The sequence below is a fragment of the Calidris pugnax genome, unplaced genomic scaffold (assembly GCF_001431845.1).
Source record: "Calidris pugnax isolate Ruff unplaced genomic scaffold, ASM143184v1 scaffold41, whole genome shotgun sequence".
NCBI lineage: Eukaryota > Metazoa > Chordata > Aves > Charadriiformes > Scolopacidae > Calidris > Calidris pugnax.
Genome location: NW_015094509.1, coordinates 30,037,169 through 30,060,868, shown reverse-complemented (window position 1 = coordinate 30,060,868; position 23,700 = coordinate 30,037,169). Strand labels below are relative to the sequence as shown.

General features: G+C 48.5%; 1 protein-coding gene across 1 annotated transcript; it reads left to right on the top strand.

The window, feature by feature from the left end:
* The first annotated feature begins 10,649 nt into the window (after positions 1-10,649).
* Positions 10,650-17,171, top strand: LOC106902097 (lymphocyte antigen 6E-like). Its single transcript, XM_014965275.1, has 4 exons — positions 10,650-12,442; positions 14,146-14,265; positions 14,972-15,234; positions 17,036-17,171. Exons 1-3 carry the CDS (start codon positions 12,262-12,264, stop codon positions 15,127-15,129), a joined length of 459 nt encoding a protein of 152 aa, XP_014820761.1. The 5' UTR covers positions 10,650-12,261; the 3' UTR covers positions 15,130-15,234; positions 17,036-17,171.
* Positions 17,172-23,700: the final 6,529 nt, after the last annotated feature.

Genomic DNA, 23,700 nt, shown 5'->3' with positions numbered 1-23,700 from the left:
TTTTATTTTTTTTTGAGTATCGGTGACTGGAGGCTTTTTGCAGCTCATCCAGGATGCGTTTCTGCTGCCAGATGATGCACAGAGGTCTTGGCCAGGACTTGGTCTCTATAATGGGGTCTGCATGTGCTCAGTTGTCTGCAGGGGATGAGGCTTGATAGGAAATCCTTTGCTTTCAGGCAAAGAGCCTGCCTGCAGATCTCAAAAAAACCCCAAAAAACAAACCCCAAAAGCAAACAAACAAAAAAACCCAGTTATGCTCGGTCCCCAAGGCCCTGTATGCAAAACCCAGCCACCAAAATTAAACTGCTGCAGGATGGCAGAGTCGTGACAAACGTAAAGGGAAAATGAAGCCAACTTTTTATGGTGCTGTTTTATCTCACATCCACACTGGGGTGTGCTCCACCGCTTGGCTGGGAGGTTTCTGCAAGCCCCAAGAGTTCTTGCTGGTGGTGATGAGGCAACCGACTCCTAAAACAGGCATCTAAATCAATCTGCACGATGGCAATGTTTATTTTTCTGGCAAAGGTGGACTGGCTATTAGCCAAGCCTGCCTTGACCCTCATGTTGCATTTGTACCTGTGAAACAGAGGTAACCGGTTTGGTCCCGATGGATGGAGGTGGCTTTTTCTGCCCACCTTGTTAAATGCTTTCTGGCTTTCAAAAGAGGTTAAAGTGAATATTTGCCACTAACCGTGGTGGAAAGTTTGTCCCTAGTAAGGGAGTAATTCTAGCCCAGCTGCTAGTGAGACAGTGCTCCTGTTTTCCAGGAAAAAAAAAAAAAGGGATCAAAATGCAATTTGATGAGCACTCCAGCTGTTTCCATCGAACCAGTAGATTTTTATTATTTTTTTTAAGTATTTCTTAGAGGAAAAAGTCTCTCAAGTACCATGTGAGAAAAAGGAGCTGCATTAGTAAGAGCAGCTGCAGAAGTTTAAACGGCTCCTGGGGGAGCAGTGGAAAAAATCATCCCAGAAAGCAAATCCTACTGCAGGCTTTGAGGGGAAATGAGTAACTTGGTCCTTGGTCTCTCCTCCAGCAGGTTCCTGTCAGTGCTGTGATCCTCTGCTGGGTTAATGTGATGGAAAGGCTAGATATTTACTGTCCCACATGGTCCTGTCCATCCTCATCTTGTATTTCTTGGGGCAGTGGATCCACAAAGTGGGTGCACGGAGAGCTGTGCTTTCCTCAACAGCTCCTCTGTCTCTACCAAAGCATCTTCCTTCTCTCCAAAAAGCTGGACTTGGAGCAAAATTGAGGTGGCTCAACTCCAGTGAGAGCTTGGCTAACGAAGCTGGAGGACTTGTGTTGGCCTTTTGTGCTGTAGCAGCCAAGGAGGACCAGGCTGGCAGATGGGCTCCATGTGATACTGAAGGACTCGTTGGCCGTGCTCAGATGCTCTGGATGTCAGGGCTACAAAGACCTGCCAACGTCAGCTAAATAGTAATTATTGGTTATTCTGGAGGAGCTTAAATGAAATGTCCTTTCCCCAAAGGGTGTTGGCCTGTGAACCAGTTCTCTGGGGCCTGAGCATTTCTGTCAAAAAGCTCAGTGAAACCAAGATTGGAAATCCAAGTGCACGAGAGGTATAAAGCAAAAGCAAGGGGGAGAGTTCATGCGTGTTCCCAGGTATCAACCCATCCTGGGGTGAGTACACAATGTGTTTGAAACGGCTAAGCCTTAAAGAGAGGCTGATAAATCTGGGGAGTGTCCTCCTGGCCCTGAGCCATAAGCAGGTGAGATACAGGTTGGAGAAGTTGAGCTACTTGCCGTTGACATCGCAGTGTCATGAAAGCAGCAACTTGGCTTAATGCCCAACCTGACAGGTATTTTCCACTGCTCAGGACCCCTTGGAGCAGGATCATGGTACAGACACCTACAGGAGCAGGATCTCTCTTCCAGCCCAATGGTTTGGGGTTATTTGGTGGCTCCAAACAATGCTAGTGCACTCGGGTGAATTCTGCTTGCCTTGGACCTTACAGGGATGCTTTCAACTCAGCTTCTAGAATGAAGGGCTTTTGCTGTAGGTATAGAAAAGGCTGTGTGCTTTGGTGCTGAAGACACTTGGTAGCCCAAAGTCAAGGTATTGGTGTTTTTGCCAGTATTCATCTAGTGAAACGCAAAGCCAGAAGTTTAGCACTTTTCCTTTGCAATTGCATCCTTTTTTTTAAAAAAAAAAAAGTAAAAGAAAAAAAATTGCAAAAAGGGAAGATCTGGTTTCAGGCAAAACTAGAAGTGGTACCTTCCCCTGTAACTTCTTGGGTTACTAATGTGCTTTTTGTAAAAGCCAGTTGTTCATATTGGTTGGGAGGAGACCTCAAGGCGAATTTACCAGCAACAAAGCTGACTGCTCACATTGATGCCGGGACAGGCTCAGGGCTGCTCTAGATACATAATGAAGCTTAAAAAAAAAAAACCAACCTTCTGGGTGCTGGAAAGTTTGTCTCCCTGCCTGTAGGCTGGGGATGTCCTGCACTGTGTGATGGCAAGAGGACAGCTCTGATACTCTGGCTCTTTGATAAGATAAACCTCTGGATGGTAGGAAGTAGTGAGAAGTTCCTCTTGTCTGGCTTTGGCATCTGCTGCCCGTGCCCAGCCTCTTCCCAGAAATGCTGAGGTTGGGAGGGTCTTGAGTGCAACCTTCTGCTCAAAGGAGAGCCAACTTTTTGACTGGGTTGCTCAGGGCCTTTTCTGGCCAAATTTCAATATCTCCAGGGAGGGAGATTCCTCCACCCTATTTCAGAGTCCCTGTTTTGGCAATTAATCACTTCCCCAGTAATTTTTTTTTTTTCCTCCTTATATCTGATTGGAATTTCCCTTGTTGCATCTTGTAACCAGCTGCTTGTCCTTTCTCTGTGCACATCCAAGGAGGGTCTGGATCTGACCTCTCTGTAGCCACTTCCCATGAAGTAGCTGAAGGCAGCAACTTGATCCCCCTCCAGCTTGCTCTGTCGCATGAGGGTCGTTCAGCCCCACATCTGGGTCTTTGCTGGGCTTCATGAGCTTCTCTGAACTTCACTGTCCACTGCCTACTCAGCCTCAGAGGAATCCAGTAGGAGCTTGTGACTGAAGAACCTAGGATGATCTCAATCTATAGCTTGGGGGGGGATGTGAGTGTGTGTGAGCAATACCTCTCCCCACAGAGAAAGTCCTTTGAGCAGCTGGAGGCTCTGATGGGGCTCCATCCCTGCCTGGTGCTTCTGGCACAGCATCCTGGAGGGGTGGGAACATAAAGGCTGCACGTTGGCATCTTGGGCTGAGTCGTGCTCATCGGAAACCTGCCCACGTCGTGCTTTCTCCTGAGGATGAGTCAAGCTCTTGATAAGCAGCCAACAGATTATTGATCCTCATTGTTATGGGGAGGGGGGGAAGAAAGGCACATCACCCTCTTGTTTCTCTGAGCTGCTTTCAGTGGTGGTGGGGGATGTCAACGCTGGTCCCCTGCCCATCAGGGCTGCGTGGAGTGGAGAAGGGGTCCTGGCAGGGGACCCGAGGAAGGGCAGTCATCAAAGATGCTTGGCTGCTCTTTCATCTGCTTAATAACAGGGCCTTTGGTTGCCTGTAGGTGGTTTGGAGAGATGGGCCTTTTGGCTGATTCATCTTAATTGGTGCAGAGAGGGGGGGAAGTGGGTGTGATGAAAACTCCGCAGCGAGGAGCGGGCTGCTGTGGAACTGCTGCTCGTACTCTGCATCTGCATCCTGCTGTGCCATCGGATTAAGGGGGAAAACAAACCAGCTGTAGTCTGGCAGGCATGTGAGAGGTGGGAAACCCCTGTGGGGGATGTGAGGAAGAGAAATGGGAAGGGTTTCCAGAGGGTTTTTCCCTCCCCTTCCTTTTTCCCTTGAGGTCTGATGTCACAAAAATTAAAAAAAAAAAGGGAAAAATAGAACAGAAACTTTAAAGGGGAATGCTGTTGTCATTATGAGAGGAAAGGGGTAGAAGAGTGTTTGAGGCTATCACTGCTGTGCTTCAGACCCTCTGAATACCACAAATGGAGGCATTTCCTTTTCCAACGTGGTTCAGGAGAAGAGAAGGTCATGTCTGTGGTTCAGTATAAATAAAACATGTGCTTAAGGAGCTCCCTGGGTTTACACAGTGGTAGCCTGTGTCCATCAACAGTCAGACAAGTCTGGGCTGCCCTAAAATAAGCTCAAATTGGACAGGCGCTGGCCCTTGCCACGTGTTTGTGAGTGCAGCTCTGTTTGTGCCAAGGAGAGCGTCTGTGAAGGAAATAAAATGATTAACCTACAGGAAATGGGATCCCTGAGGTAAAATGAAGGATGGCCTAATGAAGGGCAGAGGCAGGGCTTCCAAGGCAAGGATGGATCTCCAGGTTCATACCCTGTGAAGGAGAACCCCTGGCACTTGCTCCGTGCAGCTGTAGAAGGGGGAACAGCTGCCCGTTGTGGGCATCCCACCAGAATGAGTAGATGACACATGGGTTGGCTGGTCCTTCCTATGGTTTCTTTATAGCCATAGTAGTGAGATTTTTGGCCAGCCGCAGCACATGCATTATTCAAAATAAAATAAAGAATCAGGAAAAGCTCAGCTAAACTTGTCCTAAGCTCTGGGGTTTGGCTTCTCTAGGCCTTAATCCTCAGCCACTGCAAGATGAGGAATGAGGAATTCCAATAAATTACTTAATTAATATTTTTAATCCAAGTCTGCATTAAGAGGCAATTAGGAGTGATTGGCCTGACTCAGAAATAAGCCTTTTGAATATCTGCTTTCACAGCTGCGAGAGGGCTCATGAATTTCCTGCTGCTGCTGCCATGAGCCCCAGAAGAAGGTAATGTGAGGTCTCTGCAAACGGAGGCAGCTTCCTGGGGTTCCCTGGGGTTGCCCTCTAGGGCAGGAGGGACGGGGAGGCAGGTAACTGATGCCTTTCAGAAAAAAATGCTGTGCCTCTAGCTTTGTGGATTGCATCCAGGCTGCCCCTTCTATTGTAAACAGGGCAGATTATTTATCTGCCAAGGTGGGTCAGACAAGGAAGTTTCAAAGCCTTTTCCACCAGGAAAGGATTCCCATGACTGGACTGGGCTGCACAACCCCTGACTCTTTTTTCTCTGTTTCTTTTTTTCTGTGTCTTTTTTTCTCCCTCCCCCCCCACTTTTTTCTTTTTTTCCTCTTCTCTTTTAACTTTTTCCCCCCTCCCTCTTTTACATTGTCACCTTTGAAAGAGGTTTTACATGGGGCTATGCTGGATTGTCCTCAGCGCCTTTCTGTGTGCTGGAAAAGGGGAAAATAAATAAACAGGAGTTATAATTGTATAAATAAAATACCTCAGACCAATTTTTCCTCTTTGAGAGTCTAAGACAAGATGGTTTGTTATCCCTTAGCACGTTGATTTGGTGTTGCCATCATTAGTAGCACGCTGTAAGCACTGAGTTTGCAAGATCTCAGCATTGTTAAGTTTGCTCTGACAGAGCTTGTCTTGACCTGCCTGAGGCTTTCATTTAACTTGGTTGAGTGGTAAGAGCAATTTTTCTAATTGACCAAGTGACTATGGCTAATTTGTTTGTGTCTCTTCATATAAGGTAGCTGTAGGATTATACAGATAGCAGTAACGAGTCATTATTCTGTGTAGAATGAGGTATTTATGACTCTAACCCAAGAACACAGTGTAGAGAAATGCAGGCTTGGTACAACAGCAAAGGTCTTGAGGAGATGTGGGATATGGGACAGAAGAGTGCAGGTATGGGGTGAGGAGATGGGCCCTGGGCTAGAACTGGAGATGCCTGGGCTATAAACTACTCAGCTGAAGAAATGCAGACCTGGAGCTGGACCAGGCTGGTTTTAGGGGTAACAAACACTACAGAAGCAGTTCCTAATGTATGTAAAAGGCACTGCATATAGTAAATTGAGGTGTAACACACCAAAAAAAAGCATGTAAAAAAAAAAAAATGTTACTAAACATAATTAAAATGGCTCTGAATGGATCCTAGGGAGAGGAAGAAGGAACCATCAGCATGAATATCTTATTTTTCCTGGCACAGGGCTCCAGACTCACCATAATGCCACCAGCATGAAGCTCCCAAGAGTGGGAAGGGTGAGCATAACACCAAGAAGGCTGCACCTCAACTATTTTGTGTTGGAGCCCCCATTACAAGAAAGGCATTGAGGTGCTGGAGAGTGTCCAGAGAAGGACAACGAAGCTGGTGAGGGGTCTGGAGCACAAATCTTGTGAGGAGCCACTGGGGGAGCTGGGGTTGTTTAGCCTGGAGAAAAGGAAGCTGAGGGGAGACCTTCTCCCTCTCTACAATTCCCTGAAAGGAGGGTGTAGGGAGGAGGAGGAGGTCAGTCTCTTCTCCCAAGTAACAAGTAATAGGGCAAGAGGAAATGGTCTCAAATTGCACCATGGGAAGTTTAGGATGGATCTTAGGAAAAATTTCTTCACTGGAAGGGCTATCAAGCATTGGAATTGGCTACCCAGGGAAGTGGTTGAGTCACCATCCCTGGAGGTATTTAAGAGATGGGTAGATGTGGTGCTGAAGGACATGGTTTAGTGGCGGTTTTGTCAGTGTTGGATTGATGATCAGTGTTGACTCAATGATCTTTACGGTCCCTTCTAATGCAGAAGATTCTGTGATCCTAACTGCGGTCTGGTCAGTGTTACCAGGCCCCTTCTCTGGAACAGACTATGATGAGGCCCCTGTTGAATAACTAGTGCAGGCTTCTTAACCCATCCTGGTGCCCTAGAATCTACAGTCGTTCTGCCCATCTGTCCCCAGAACATCTTCTGAACATCTGATGTCCACGTATGGAAAGGCTAGTCTGAAACTAGCTTGAGTTTGATGGAGAAGAGTCCTTTCATTATTCTTTTATTGCTTCCATGCAAGCGGACATTAAAAAAAAAAAAAAGACATTTCCAAGATATTTATTATTTATGCTCCTTTTTTATTGAGTGCTGACTCACAGCAGGGCTGGGGTTTTGCAAACAGCATGGTCAGGTTGTTTATGCAAGAATGTGGAGAGCTAAACAAATGGAGGTGAGTAAGAGGGGAGGATATGGTCTGGATCAACACAGCCCCTTACTGTTTCAGCCAGACAGAAATTTCTGTAGGCTTATAGAAAAAGGTCTGGAAAAACAGTGAATTTGCATCTCCACTGGTATTTTTCTAGCATGTTGTCAAGACTCTGGTCTTGACAAGCTCTGGAACGATATGCAGAAGGCATATTAGTAAATGAAACATCCTGTGTCAGTTCCTGGCCCTGGGGTCAGCTGGTGTCCATCTGTATAGCTGTTTTCTCCCTCCAAAATAAGGTGGTTGAATGCAAAATACCAGTTGGGAAGAAGATCTGGAATTGCCAGGGATGGTCCTAGTTGGTCAGGCCAAAACCATGCTAAGGAGCATGCTAACAATTAAAGTGTGGACAACTGTGTTATAGCCCTTCAAACTGTGCACAGGCTCTCCAGTATTATTGGTACAGGCTTAGCTGCCTCCATGATATCTCTTCTGTAGTGTGGTTCCACCCTGAGGCTAGCTGGAAGGGTGGTGACCTCCTCTGGAGCTTGTGACACCTGGACATCACTCCTGGATAATGCTATTAATGCCTCTACTTACAGGTACCACCCTGTGTGTAACTTCATCCAGGCTCAGCTGGGATTTGGGCAGTGCGTGATTCCTAGAGACACCATAAAATTAGACAATCCTGGTCAAGAGAGATTTGGGATGCCCCTAGGGCACCATTTCCCTGTCCTGCTTGAAAGAGAGGAAGCCAAAGGGCATGTTCTCAGAAGGATTTCAACATCTCAGTGTAACCTGGACCCAGGCTGCCCACGCTGTCTTCTTGAACTCGAGTACCTGTGCCTCACAGCAGGACTCCCACTGGCCACTGTCACAGCACCCAGGGATGGGGAGTGCATGGGAGGTGGGGTAGGAGCAGCCATGGGATCTCTGTCCTTCAGTGATTTGGCACGAAAAAGATTGAAGGCCATGTTAATTTGAAGTAAACCTATGGCTGGGATTGTCTCCGAGCTCCCCTTGTCTCCCCTGGGAGTTAAGCACTGAAGCATCCGTGAAGGTCTGAGGTGGGGACAGCTCTGTGTCAGGAGAGTAGTGGTGACAACCTACCTTGGTGTCCTGATTTTGGGGATGTTATGACCAGGAAGGGTACAAAGAATGAGCCTTGCAGGACCAAGTTCAAGTAAATCCCTGAGTAGGAGGAGAAAGACGGAGGCAAAGAGGCAGAAGGGGTTGCAGGACCAAGTTCAAGTAAATCCCTGAGCAGGAGGAGAAAGATGGAGGCAAAGAGCCAGAAGGGGAAAAAATCACTATTTGGCCATTGTCATTGGGCTCAAGTAGGGGAAGAGCTGGAGCTTGCCCTCACCCAGGACACATACACACAGAGCTTTCTCTTCTCCTCCCAGGGTGTGCTTCAAACTGTCTTCCCTGCCAAAAGCAAGTGGTACCGTGTTTATCTGGCCTCTTCCTCCCTCACAACCCCACCCAAAATGAAGGATGGGGAACAAAACAGTCTTAGAGTCTGCAGTTGCCTCAATGGGTTTTATTTAGGGCTGGAAAATCCCTGGTGGTGCAATCATACCTGGAGCTGAGAACCTCTTCAGTCCTACAGCTCCTGGCAGCCTGGTGTACTAAAACTGGGTGGGAAATGGAAATACATATGTATTGGGATAGATGGAAATATTTGGGAACCCTCTGAGATGCCACATAAGAAGTGATGAGGGAGACATCGTGCTTGGCCCACCGGGAAGCTGAATAGTTAAAACATCAGGGAAAATAAAAGGAAGAGATCCTATGAGACCAAGGCATGGTGGTTTTGTTCTTCTGTCACCGTGCTTCCATATGTGGACACTTGTCCTGAGGCCTTTTGTGAGAAGAACTGGGTACGAGGCTCCCAGAAGATGAGCAGATCCCTGGCTGCCTTCTGTTCATTGACTTCTGATCTTTTTTCTACATCCAGGGGGACTCAATGGCCAGAACATTGCAGAGGGCAGCCAGATAAAGCTGTGTTCACCAGCCAGTTCCAACACGGTTGTGTAGCGCAGCGTGGCACCAAGAGTAAAATCAGGGACCAAGCTCTAACCCTGAAGGATGTGATTCACATGCCTGCAAGAGTCTGATCTCCAAGGCAGAACCCAAGCTGGGAAAACAAACAATTCTTAGGAACATCACTGGTCTGGAACGCCATCATCCACAATGTTTAATTAATCGTTTTAATTGTTAGCGCATTCCCTGACAAGGTTTTAACATGGACCAACCACCATTGTCCTGTGCAATGTCTGGAAAAAGAGAGAGGAGGTAGCACAAAGGAACGACTATTACCACCATTGTCCTGTGCAATGTCTGGAAAAAAAGAGGAGGTAGCACAAAGGAACAACTATTCACAAGAGGCCCTGTTGATGTTGACCTCTTGACCTCTGTGCTGGACATGGTCCTGGACACATTTAATTTATTCTTAGCTGTAGCCTTATTTCTGCTCTGTGATGCTGGATAGACACCTTTTTTGCAGCTCTCTGCCCTGACCCAGTCAAGCACTGTCCTCCATGCTGCAGTCATGCATCTTCCATGTGTTGTCCACCTGGGGTGACACCACCAGCCGCAGTCTCCCGTGTGCCTCTGAGGAAATGCCAGCCATGGCAGTCCCACTCCTCACACATATACATCAGACATACCTGAGGCCAGAATGGTAACTTCCCAACTATCTGGCTCAATGGGCCACTAGCAACCCTCAAAATGCCAAGTTGCCTGTCGTATACCCTTATCTATCACCACACTTGTCCATCAAACCACTCCTGCCAGCGGTCCAGTGGTGGACCACATCCTGTGGCCTTGTAGATCATCTTCCTGCTGTCAGTCAGGAGCAGATTTCAATCCCTGGACTGGGTGGCTCTCAGTTCTGGGCCTCTCACTACAGGAAAGACGTTGAGATTCTGGAGCAAGTCCAGAGAAGGGTAACAAAGATGGTGAGGGATCTAGAAAACAAGTTTTACGAGGAGAAGCTGAGGGAACTGGGGTTGTTCAGCCTGGAGAAAAGGAGGCTGAAGGGAGACCTTATCGCTCTCTACAACTCCCTGAAAGGAGGGTGTAGCCAGGGGAGGTTGGTGTCTTCTCCCAAGTAACAATAAGACAAGAGGAAATGGTCTCAAGTTGCCCCAGGGGAGGTTTAGGATGGATCTTAGGAAAAAATTCTTCACCAAAAGGATTATCAAGTATCAAAACAGGATGCCCAGGGAAGTGGTGGAGTCACCATCCCTGGAGGTATTGAAAAGCCAGGCAGCCGTGGTTCTGAGGGACATGATTTAATGGTGATTTTGTCAGTATTAGGTTGATGGTTGGACCCGATGATCTTAAAGATCCCTTCCAACCTGGACAATTCTATGATTCTCCAGCTCTGTGTCAGAGAGGAGACATTCACGCCATCAGTCCTTGGAAGTGAGGGAATAAACTGAGTCAGGGACATTTCTTTGTTTAAAAACAATAATTGAGAATGTACCTTGTTAATGATACTGATGAGTAACACGATTATTTTTCCCTTTTTTCTCAAAAAAACCCCAGTCAAATTTGGTTAAATCAAACTGCTTTTTTAGTGCAATCCTTTGTGGGAGCTCCACTGAACTTTGACTTCCAAGGCTGATGTCCAGACCCCCCCCAAAAGGGTCACCCCTGCAGGAGGACACCAGGCAGTGAATCACACCAGGCTATCCTTATTCCCTAGAATAGGTCTAGCTCTTCAGTTGTTGCCTCATGACATCTGGAAGGACTGACACACCTTCTCTGGCATCCACGGTGGCATGTAGTCCCCGACTCTGGCAGAACTTCATCTGTTGGGCAAGAGATGTGGCTTATCCTCGCCACGCCCAGAAGGTGTATGTCCACTGGAGAGGAATGGTTAGTGCTCATGGGGTTATCAGGGCTGACTTCATCATCCTGTTGATCCTGCTTTATGTCAGCTGTACTGGCAGACCCAGTGGTTTAGTCCTGGTGTCAGAAACCTCAAAAATATCTGCAAATCAACCAAAAAAGCCCATCCTAATAATTTCCCCCTTGTCCTCCCCTGTTTGGTTTTTTTTTCTTAAAAAGGAAGACAGTATGGGTTTTGGTATCCCTTTGAACTTCCTCTGGCCATGCCTTCACTATGATGAGCCATGATTAGTTCCATCAAATGTCCTAAACACCTCTGATGAGCTTCAGGGATGCTTCATCTGACTGATTGGCCCCCAAGCACTTCAGCCCTCCCCTCATCATCTAAACTCTTTCTTCCACATGTTTTCTGAGCCTCTGCCTCTTCTCCTTCTGCATCTCCATCTTCTAAACTCCATTTAGATAAAAGTAGATCCCTGTTCTCTTCCCTGCTGACCATGTCTTGCAGGGTGGAGAAGGAAGAGGCGGGCAGACAGCCAGTTGCCCAAGTGGCTTTATTCAGAGGGGCTGCTCCTGCTTTGTCCTCTCTGATCTTTGGTGGCTAAGGCACGTGGTGACTCACGGAGATGTCTGCTGATATTCAGCACCAAACTTCCAGGTAACTCCTGGGAAACAGAAGTGGGACAGGCAGTCAAATGGAAGCTCCAGAAGGACTGAAGTTATCAGCCTCACCCAAAATATAAGCAAGTAGAGGAACTGTAAATGCTGAGAACATTATATCTGACTGGTATCTAGCAGGACTTTGAATTGAAGGCTCCATGTAGGAGGGGGACAAAGATATTTTTACTCTTTGCTCAGATGTAGCAAAGGAGAGCTGTTGAAAAGCTGTAAACCAACCTGCTGTGTCCCAACCTGTGCGTTTAAACCCCAAAACCATTCCTCTCTTGTGGCAGGTGCTCTCAAAACAAGGATGCGGAACATTTAGGACTTTGTCAGTAACCAGCAGCTTTTATAGGCAAACAGGAATTTATAAGACATTTCCTGTTTATATTGCCAACTGTGAATATACAGCTCGATCTACCCTGACTGTAGATGTTGGGAGTTCTCCAGGTCTAACACTGGAAACGCACTTGGCAACAATCCACCCAGGTGAAGCCATTAATTTATGCCACTTATTACCATTTTGCTTTGAGTAGCTGCCTTCACTGGAGTATCTGGCCACAGATAAGATGATCAGATCGGAGCTAAACAGTACAAAACCCTCACTCAGACATCAGTAGCGCTGCTATCCCTGACCATAGATAAATTAAAGTATTAAAAGCAATAAATGGAATGAATTGCCACAGTGCTTTCACTCCTCTCCGGACCCACCAGACCAGCCTGAAGGCGATGCCGAGGTGAGAAAACAACCCACATGCATTCCTAGCCTGTCAAATAATGCATGATCCCTGCCCACTCTTTCAAAATTGTTGTCTTCATCATCACTCGGTCCAAAGGCAGGGAAGATATATATCCTGTCCCCAGGTGAGGGTGCTTTTCCTGGGCTGCGGAGACGACCGAGAGAAGATGAAGGCCTCCCTCCTTGCCTTGCTGGTTTTGATCCTCTGCGCAGTTCAAGGTGAGGTATCACGGTTCGCTACTAGACAAAGAATTGTTGAGTGTTTGAAAGTCAGGGATGCCTGGTGGACAGGGAAAGAAATCATGGGAGAGGATGCCTTAGCTCTTGCAATGGTGCAGCTGAAGGACACGGTGGCTTTCTCATCCGTAGTCTCAGCCTGGATGTGTGAGAGGTTTATTTTCTGCAGGGAAGTTTCCCTATAGACTCATGTGCTGCTGGATTTTTACGAAAGCAAGACAGAGAACAGGAAGCAGTTGCCACTGCTCTGCCTTCGTTCAGAGACTTTCCAGTGAATTTGTCTGTTGAGATGATGCAAGGCTGTGGTTATGTCTAAATCTTGATGAAGAAGTGCTCCAGCCTACGGCAGCAAAATACATGCAGCAACTGGGTGCACCTGGTTCCTACCACCATCAGCGATGCTGTTTCGAGCAGCAGCAGTGGGACAGGGCCAGACCTACAACATCTGGCCCTTGTGCATCTGCGTGCTCAACACCGCCTGGTTTCTGCCCATCTCAGGAGACCCAACAGGCTTGATTCGGCTGATTTCAGAGATTTTGGGGACCAGGTTGTGGAATTAGGGGAGAAGCTGGGTCATGGGCTAAATGGGTTAAGCAGCCTTATGCTGGGATATTGGGTGGAGATGTATATTTGCATATTATTTGCATTATAGATTATGTATTTTGTTTCGCAGAGAGATTGCAAGTGATTTCAGAGCCCTCTTAAAGTATATGATCCTACGGTCCCTATAGACAAGACAGTTAAGCCACCAGAGAGGATAAATGTTATCCTCATTTTTTAAAGAGGAAGAGGGTTTGCCAGCGCTTGGAAATTTGCCACTTTGTCTGGTGCAGAAAAATAATTTCTTGGAATAGTTATTTCTGTCTCGTGGTGGCCTAAGAATACCTTTCTGCTACTTAGCTATGCTCACTTACCAGAATAGTGATTCTGACAAATTTCCAAGTGTTAACAAGGCCCAGGGGACAGAGAGATTGGCTTCAGTGCCAAAATGAAGAGTGCCCTAAACTGTGTTAGAGAACCTGGGCAGTAAAAACGAAGTGTTCACCTGCACGTGTTTAAGGGCTGGATTCACCCAGCAAAGAGTTAAAAGACATTCTCCTCACCTTTATTTTTAACCCAGGGAATGGATATATGTTTGAGGGCATTGAAGTTCCTCCCAGAGACACAGGGGTGGGAGATGATTGCCTTATTTAGTCTATGGAGGTCCCAATTAACCCTATTCAACTGCTGTGCTTACAGCTTAATTAGGCTACAGTCTACATTACAGTGTCTCCAGCAACCAGAAAGGGTGACCCCAAGCCTTGGGACATCCCTGTAGGCTCTTACAGAGGGACCTTGTCCTTCCCAGCTCCCTGCATCCCATCAAAACCAGTACCCTTGGCCCACTGGGCTATTGTTTTGTGTGCAGGGCAAGAAGGGCAGACTTGCACCATCGATGCGTGTACACACGGATGTGTGTGTACCTGAGTGCACATCATGGGTGTAAATGGGCAAGTGTGTAGGCATCAGCGTGGGTTAGGTCCGGGTCTTGCAGCCCCACCACTTTCAGCAGACCCACACCTTGTGCATTCAAGAGTCGATGGAAAGCAGGTGGTAATTTTTGTTACTGGGACTCACAGCATTTTGTCTCCATCTTCCATATCCATTTTGTCTCCATCTTCCATATCCTCTGTCTCCTCCTGCAGCAAATGCCCTGTATTGCTACACCTGCGAGTGGGAACAAAGCAACTGGAGCTGTCTGAAGGCCGAGAAGTGCTCAGACAAGGATGAGTACTGTGTGACCAATGTTGCCTCTGTAGGAATTGGTATGTGCAATGGCTGTGTGTCCTCTGACGGGGACTCAGGAATGGGATGTGGGGTTTCGCGTGGATTTTTTATGGTTGCCCTTTGTGGATGGCTAAGCTGAGGAGTCACGGGGAAGAACATGTGGGAGGTGGAGCCATTACCAGCCTGACCCTACAGTGCTGAAGTTTGAAATCCTCCTCCCCATCACGCATTGAGATCTTCCCCTTAGTTTTATGCCTGCATGGAAAGGACAGGGGACACAGGGAGAAGAGGAAAGACAAAGACAGGACTGTTCAGAGGAAGAATAAATGAATTTTAATCTTGATTAGACAGGGAGATGAAAAGTGGGGTAAGTAGGGTGGATGAGAAGGCCTAGAGAGCTATCAAGGGGAATAAAATTATTTCCTCCAAGCAGAGAAGCCTGGAAATGTGCTTTCAATCCAGGCATGAATGTTGTCTCATGGATGACACTATACATCTAAGAAAACCTTGACGTGAGGGTCCATGCTGGCAGGTGCCAGGTGCCCAGCAGGGATACTGAATGCCTTGTGTAGCTGGTCACCAGCAACTGTTGGGTGAGCAGCTTGGGTGACCAGCAACTGGCCATGCTGGTCCTTGGGAATCTGTGGGACAGCAGGACCTATTAGCCCATCTCCCTCCTGTACAAGATCGAGGAGCACTGAACAAATTCTCATTGCTAATGCTGTTGTCTCTTTTTTGGGCAAGGCTTTTTGTCTTTCTGGAAGAGGATCACCAAGAAGTGCTCCGAGACCTGCCCACGCCACAACTTCAGCTTGGGCCTGGCTACCTACACCTCATATTGCTGCCAAACCTTCTTGTGCAACCTGAGTGCGTGTCCGGGACCCAGGCTTGCTCGGGATTGAGATGGCAGGGAGTCTAATGCCAGTGTCCTTCTTCATCTGCTCAATGGTGGTGGGAGAAAGGGGTTCCTGAAGGCCTGAAGAGCATGATCAGATTCCCCCAGGAGGGTATGGACATCTAACATGCTGCAGAATTGATAAAGTATTATGGTCGCCACCTCCTGCTCTGTGTTGCCTCCCAACTTGTAGCTTCTCATGCGCTTCTCATGCCTGAGCTCTGTTGCTTAGAAGCTTGATGGAGAAGTGGTCGTGCTATGTCCTGCAGCCCTGGGGGAGGGAGACGCTGCTTCTGCATGTCATGCAAATCTCTAGAGGGGTTTCTTCTGCAAACTTACTTTATCTCGGTGCAGCCGGGAGCCACACAGGGGCAACTTCCATAACTTAGGGAGTGGGGTGGGCAAAAATAACAACCCCTCTGCACAAAACTCACAGGGTTGCTGCTGGGGAAGGGAAAAGGCAGTCCCTGTGTATAAAAGCCAGAGCCTGAGATGGGTCCTAACTACAACTCTTCTTCCTTGATCTGTTAGAACGTGCCCTGAGGAGGGGCACGAAGATGATCCAAGCGCTGGAGCACATCTCCAATGAAGACAGGCTGAGAGAGTTGGGGCTGTCCAGCCTGGAGAAAAGAAGGCTCTGGGGACACCTTAGAACCCCCTCCAGTCTCGAAAAGGGGCCTACAGGAGAGATGGGGAGGGACTCTTTTTGAGGGACTGTAGTGATAGGATGAAGGGGAAAGTTTTTAAATTGAAAGAGGGGAGATTTAGATTAGATATTAGGAATAAATTCTTTGCTGTGAGGGTGGTGAGAGTCTGGCCCAGGTTGCCCAGAGAAGCTGTGGCTGCCCCATCCCTGGAGGGGTTCAAGGCCAGGCTGGATGAGGCTTAGAGCAACCTAGTCTAGAGGAAGGTGTCCCTGCCTATGGCAGGGGGTGGAACTCAATGATGTTTAAAGTCCTTTCCAACCCAAACCGTTCTATGGTTCTGTGACTTCTTGCACCCCTCACGTCTCACTCCTGGGGCTGGGGCCAATGACATCGCCATGAGCCCCACTGACAGTCAGACACACCAGCCACATACCTCTTCCTGTCGGGCTCTGCCTGAAGTGCCACATTTTTTTATTGAAACGCTTCTTATCTGTGCACATCTGCACACATCTGCTTATCTACAAGTCCTTGTCCCCATCTCCACTTCCAGCAGCTGTCCTTGGTCATCCTCTTCTTTGTGTTGCCTTGCTTGCTTGTGGCTGTCGTTTGAGCCAAGTGACCTTACCCAGGGCCAGCACCCCCCCTGGACCTACCACTTGGCATCGGGTCTTCCAGCAAGCCCTGCATTTGCCCATCCCTCCAACATCCCCCGAAGCAACCGCAGGGTAACAAAAAGCATTTGCCACATTTGGGTCGAGCTGCTGAGGAACAGTAGAGGGGTTTATAAGAGAAGAATACAGATTTCAGGGAGGCCAAGTATTTCATGCAGAAGTTTCCAGAGCCTGCAGAGAAATGAGGGTAAAAGGAAGCTGAAAAAATGAACAATGATGAGAGCTCAGAGATTTTTCATTGCCAGTGGTGCTGCTGAATGCCTCTCCCTCCTCCCAAGCAGCACTTTTTGGAGGAGTTTTGCTCTGGCAAAAGCATGGAAATGCTTAAACGGGGGTCAGCCCGGGCTCCCAAATCTGCAAAACATTGCTCAGCCCAGGGATGACGCTCTGTGCTGTGCTTCAAACCCAGCCCTGGTAAACAAGAGGGACAAAAGGGGCTTTGAGCCTTGTTGAGCGCGCCTCCCTTGGGTTAGTGCCCGTGGCTGCTCTGGATGAATGCCTTCTTCTGAAGTGCTGCATAACGGGAGTCTTCAGAGATGTAGGCTCTCTTTTATTAATCGACTTCTACTTTTCCTTTACCCCCTCCTTCTCACAGTTACACCATGCTGCGAGGGCAGATCTCCGTGCCGGAGGAGCCATGCTGGGTGATGCACCTTCCTTTACCTCTTCATTAGACCGTGATCTCTTTCATACCCTATTTAGGAATTTGCATTTTTTTCGCCCTGAAGCAATCTGAGCCCCCTCCTGTCCCTCAGCCCGAATGCTCAAAAGCTCTAATTTACTCATCACATAATATTTTCATACCCTATTTAGGAATTTGCATTTTTTTCGCCCTGAAGCAATCTGAGCCCCCTCCTGTCCCTCAGCCCGAATGCTCAAAAGCTCTAATTTACTCATCACATAATATTTTCTCATATAAAAAAAAAAAAAAAGAAAAAAGGGGGACTTGTGTGTGGGTTTTTTTCCTGTGTGCCAGAATTATTCAGCTCTCTGAAAGCACTGAGGAATCCCAGTTGGACAGACTCTAATAATTAATATTTCATTGTGTTGGATTTACACGTCCTGCGGTAGCGGAGACAGAGTCCCCCACAGCCTGCAGGAAAACACAGTCGGGTATTTTTTTGCTGCTATAAAGCAAAACTGGCTGGTTTTTTTGCTTGGTTTGCTCTGCCTTTGCTGCAGAAAAGCATTCCTGTATCCCATGGCTAATCTAAGGGGAAATAAATCATCCCAGGCATCGTTGAAGAGCAAAGGGTTATTTCCCTTGCCCAAAGGGCCCTGCAGCTCAAAGACTTTGAAATCTGCCCTCCTCCAGTGGGGCAAAGTTGCCCTGGTGGTAATTACTCCTCTCCAATATGCTCAAGCTGTGCAGGGAGGAAGAAGAGGTGGGTGTGATTCCTAACCACTAATTTTGACCAGGAATTAGGGCCGATTGGGACCACAGAGAGATGGCAGTCATTAGCACGTGGATGAAGCTGTCCAGATAACTACCCCGAGCCTGTGCCCCTTGCTGTGACTTTGTCCAAGGCAGCATTTGCCACTTGGGTTTGAAAGGTGCTTGGAGGACCCTAAACAGAATGAGGTTGTGTATTGGGTGAGAAGGAACCAGTTGTTATCATCACTACAGACTGCACTGAGCTTCTCTGACCCCATTCAAAGATGTGACAGTGATAGGGGAGGTGGGACAGAAGTGAAAGAGCCCTTCTGCTCTCCCCAGAACAACACCCAAGCAGTTTGGGGGTCCACACAGTGCAAAAGAGATGGCTCCACTGGAGACAGTCCATGGTGTGGGAGAAAGATGCTGCAGAGACTCAGCATGGTGTTATTGCAGGCATTTGGGGAGGGGATACCCAACGAGCCAGACATGGAGAGAGAGGGCTGTTGTCCCCCTAAAAGGCTCACAGATCCTGGTGGGAGGCATGGTGAAAGGTCCGTGGAGAAAGATGTGCCCAAGCAGGGCATTCAGAAGAGCCAACACAAAGCACAGAGTCCTTTCAGTGCCTGGAGCTGGCAGACAAACACAGCTTGGGGATGAAGTAACAAACAATATTACAAATGGCATAATGAATGCCTGGTTGTAGAAAATAACCAGCAGTTTAAATACCTAAGGGACTCATCAGATGGACGTCAAGGGGAGTTGTGACGTGGGTCCTAAAGGTCCAGGCGGCAGGACAGCTACACTCACTCTGTGTGGTTGTCACCCTGATCCTCTGCTATCAGAACCACCAGCTTACAGCCTCAAACAGCCAAACCCATGTGATAAATTTAGCCCTGAGCCAAGCTGTGTGTGTGGGCAAGGCTGGAGGAGTGCTGGGAGGGAGGCTGGAAGCGGGATGGAGCCGTCAAGCCTTGCAAAAAGGGGAGCAGCAGTGCCCCAGGCAGGGGCTCCCAGGGGTGGGGATGGCAGATGAAGATAGCCAAGGCTTCCTGTGGTCAGCAGCCACCCCATCTGTCCCATGGCCACCCACGCCACTGAGATGAGTACCACGCAAGACAGGAAAACACCAAACCACCTTTCTGAAGTGCTGCAGCCCCTGATGTGTTGCCTAATTCTTTGCAGCACTCGGTCATCATTTGGTTTGTGGGGTGGCCAGCACCATCAGGATGCCAGAGAGACTCGCTGGGTCAGGCAAGCCAGGGAAGAGGGAGATGGGGGAAGAGACCGGGCTGTCCCCAGCAGGTACCAGCATGTGTTGCAGGATGGACAAACATCTCTCTGGACCCGTGACATGTCCCTGCTGAGGGCTTGGGTGGAAAGGCTGCAGGAAATTCAGCTCTGGGGGTAATTCCAGCTCTTTGGGGAAACCAGGAGTTTTCTAAATCAAAGCTAGAAGCTGAAATGACAGTGTTTCCCAGGCACTGTTTGGGTTCATGCCATATTTTTGTTTGTGGTACAACTCAAAGAGGTTGTTGGGTTTTTTAAAATTTGTTATTCTCCTTTTCATTCATTTCTAACTGAAATGGCCTTTGGGGGGCCATGACATGACATGATCTTCATTGACATATCTAAATGCTGGATGCCTTAGTCTGTGCCTGCACCCCAAGTTGCAGAGACCTGGGCACTTCTGGGGTGACTCCCCCCTCCTAGGACAGGCATCGAAGATGGCACTTGGAGGACTCAGTGGAGACCCCCCAACTCTTTCCAGAAGCTTAGGCAAGTGAATCAGAGAGACCTACCATTAACATGCCTGTCCTGGTTTCAGCTGGGATAGAGTTAATTTTTTTCCTAGTAGCTGCTCTGTTTTGGATTTGTGAGAATAAATTGTATGAGAATAATGTTTATAACTCATATTCGTTTAGTTGTTGCTAAGCGATGCTTATATTAAGTCAAGGACTTTTTCAGCTTCCCATAGAAGCTGACAGGGAGCGTAGACACAACAAGTTGGCCAAAGGGAATATTCCATACCATATGCTCAGTATATAAACAGGGATTGACTGGGGGGACAGGAATCTGTGATCACTGCTTGGGATGGGATGGGCAATCAATTATCAGGTGGTAAGCAATTGTATTGCATCAAATTTTGTATATTCTTTCACCATTATTATTTTATCTTCTGTTGCTATTCTATTAAACTGTCTTTATCTCAACCCACAAGTTGTGGGCTTTTTTTTTCCCTTTTTCTCCCTCTTCTCCCTATCCCGCTGGGGTGCAGGGAGGGGAGTGAGTGAATGGCTGCGAGGTCCTTTTTATTATTATTATTTTATCTTCTGTTGCTATTCTATTAAACTGTCTTTATCTCAACCCACGAGTTGTGGGCTTTTTTTTCCCCTTTTTCTCCCTCTTCTCCCTATCCCACTGGGGTGGAGGGAGGGGAGTGAGTGAATGGCTGTGAGGTCCTCGTTGCCAGTTGGGGTTAAACCAAGGCAATGCCTAAATTAGTTGCTTTGAATTCCAGCCAGTGAGAAAAATAAAAAGAAAAAAAAAAGGGTGGCAAAACTATCAAAAAAACCCCACCTACGAGAGGAAACTTGATGGAAGTTGGCACGTTTCCTTAAAACTTTCATGTCCAGTACACTAATGAATATTCTAAATTATGAGGCGGTGGGGGGGAGCAACCAAATAAACCCCACTTTCCTGAGAAATCCTGGATGGTTTCCAGCGTGGAGAACCAAACTAAGCCCACGAGAGGGAGCTGGTGCCTCTGCGTGGCTCCGGCCTGGCCACAAAATGCTGTTTGCCAGCAGAAAACCTGGAACAAGTTCCAGGGGAAAAACCAGCAGCCGTGCGAGGGATGAAATGGTTCGGCTGGAAGCAGCCCAAGGAAGGATGGTTGTAGGACCGAGCTGCTGATGCCAGCTCACTGACGATGGGCCCTGGCCAGCCTCCAGCATCTGCTCGCTCCCATGCCGGCAACAGTGGGGGACGTGCCTTGGTTTGGCTGTGCAAGATAATTCTGGTGCATCTAATATCAGCTAGAAGAGGGAGAATTTGCATCTGAACCCCAAAAGCTGGTACCAAGCCCTGCAAGGTTTCAATCCAGAGCCTGTGGCTGGGGGCTGCTTGCAATCACAGAATCAAAAAATGGCAGGGGTTGGAAGGGACCTCTGGAGATCATCTAGTCCAACCCCCCTGCCAAAGCAGGGGCACCCAGAGCAGGTTGCACAGGAAAGCATGCAGGTGGGTTTTGAAGATCTCCTAAGAAGGGGACTCCACACCTTTTCTGGGCAGCTTCTTTCAGGGCTCTGCCACCCTCAACGGGAAGAAGTTTTTCTTCATGTTCAGATGGAATTTCCTGTGTTCCAGTTTGTGCCCCTTACCCCTTGTCCTGTCACCAGGCACCACTGAGAAGAGCCTGACCCCATCTTCTTGCCACCTGCCCTTTAGATATTGCTCAGCAGTGATGAGATCCCCTCTCAGTCTGCTCTTCTCCAGGCTGAACAGCCCCAGGTCTCTCAGTCTTTCCTCAGCGGAGAAATGCTCCGGTCCCTTCATCATCTTTGCAGCCTCTGCTGGACCTCCAGTGGTTTCCTTCTTGCACTGGGGAGCCCAGAATTGGACACCCAGTGGAAGTGGGATGCAACCCTCTGTCCCACCCTCACCCATAGCTGGGGGTCACCAGAATTGCTCGCCTGATATTGGGCTGGGCCTGGGCAACATCTAGGGAATCTTATTTCTTAATTATAATTCTTAATTATAATCCTCTAGGACCATCTTCGAGGTCCTGGGAAGAAAAGAGGGGATCAAATTGGATGGGGCTGCACCTTTCTGTCCCATTATGGGTGCTCTGTCCACTCTTTCTGATTTTCCTACACATTTCCTGATTGCAACATCTCCTTGAGAATCTTCCTGCCTCTCTAACAGCAAACTTTGCTAATTACCTCTATTCTTTCCATAAATGCTCACAACCAAAAAGCGAGACTGGCACCTGCAACCCACCATGCAGGCAAATAATGGAAATTCCACCTTTTTTCCTCCTCTTCTATGGATTTTACCCCTGTTTTCAACCCACTGCCTGATGCCTGCAGCAATTGGTATGAAAGTAGAGAAGAGAAGTCCATCTCTTTGGAGAGAGGGTGGTCTAGGTGAGACTTCAAACACAGCTCTACCACTGCTTCCCCATGTCTAACCTCAAAAGAGTCATTTGGTGTCTCTGATTTCATGTAGTTAAGATGGAGATAACAACCAAGGGGTTCTCGCCCTGACCTGGAGGGCTTTTGGCATCTTGGCACTCTGAATCTTGATGATGCTTCACCCATCTGGTCCAGGGTTGTCCTTACACTAGAACCACGAAGGGTCTGCCTGCCCATCCCCTGCAGATATCTGCACGCTCAGAGCTTGCCTCTCCCAGGCCCCTGCAGCGCTGTGCTGCTATAACCGGTGTGAACACTCATCGTCTCCACAACACGATGCAGAAACCTGTCATGGCAAAGCTGGGGCTGCTCCCACGTCGCTCACTCCTCCAGAATCCTGTTCTTTGACTCACTGTGGTGCCGAGGAGCTTTTGTTAGGAGCTGTGTTAGGAGCTGGGCGTGTAAACAGCACAGAAAAAACATCTCTCCCTGGCTTCCCTGTCACATAGGAGCTTTTACAATGGATGGAGGTAGACACAGAGGGGAAGGCAAGGGTGTGGGCAACGCACGGTGCCTCAGTTCCTTGGCCACTGCCTGATAGGTTGTTAGCAGGGTGACAGGTCTCATGGTTGGAGCCATGGGCTCACACTGCTTAATAGGTCTGAAGGTGTCCAGGACCCTTTGGCATCACTGCATGTTCAACTCCAAGGCTCAGGACAGGGCAAGCAGACCTGGTCTCTGGAATGAGCCCGATGCCAGGATGAGATACAGAGCCCTGTGTCCTCCAGAAAGCCTTGAAAGGCTTTCTTGAGGACAAGCTGGAGGGCTACCTGCTGATGCTGACCTGCCTCTCCCTTCAGGGGGCAAGCTGTCCTCCTCCCCAGCACTGGAATGGGTGAGAAGGAGGGCTGAGCCCAGCACAGCCCATGCTACAGCAGGCTGGAGAGCAAGGAGGAGGCTTGGGGATGAGCTCCACCCTGCAAAAGCTGGGAGACTGGCTTGTCTGCTCACCAGCCAGCTCCCAGCTGGATGTCAACAGTGGTGAGAAGGGAGGGTGGTGCTTCATCCCCTCCCCGTGAGCAGAAAAACTTCCCCAGGCTTCTCTGTGTCTCCTTTCCCCCATGTTTAAAGCAGTGCGAAGCTCTCCCTGGGCATGTGGACCTTGCTGCCAGGGTAGATGTATCTGGAGACAGATGCTCTCCCCAGGGTTTGCTGCCTGCTGTGGGGCTGAAGGACATGGGGGAAGCAGAGCTTGATGAATTTCTAGGTCTGGCCACATTTCATTTCCCAAAATACCCACCGTCGCCAAGGCGTGGTGGCAGAAACCCAGTGCTGCCCGAGATGCTGTCCTGCTTCCAAGGAAACAGGCAGTGGTGGTGCTCGGCATCTCCCAGGCGTTGCTGAAATGGTCCTGCCTGCACAGTCCCTTCTTCTTGTTTTGGAGCAAGAGGGAGCTGGGTCAGAGGGTGTCACAGCAGCGTCTCCACAGATAATCTCACCTCCCACTCCAGACCCTCCATGCTAAATGCTGCACCACACGCGTTGGCAGGAGCATGAAGATGCAAACGGGTGAAACCAAGCTCCTGTGGGTAAATGTTGCAGGGAGAAGCTCCATATGGACAGGTAAACATCGCAGGGCAGGGTCTGTCCTCTAGCCCTGAGGCCACACCACATGGCATTCTTGTGACACCCTTTTTATCCCCCTATGGGTAAATGTTGCAGGGAGAAGCTCCATATGGACAGGTAAAC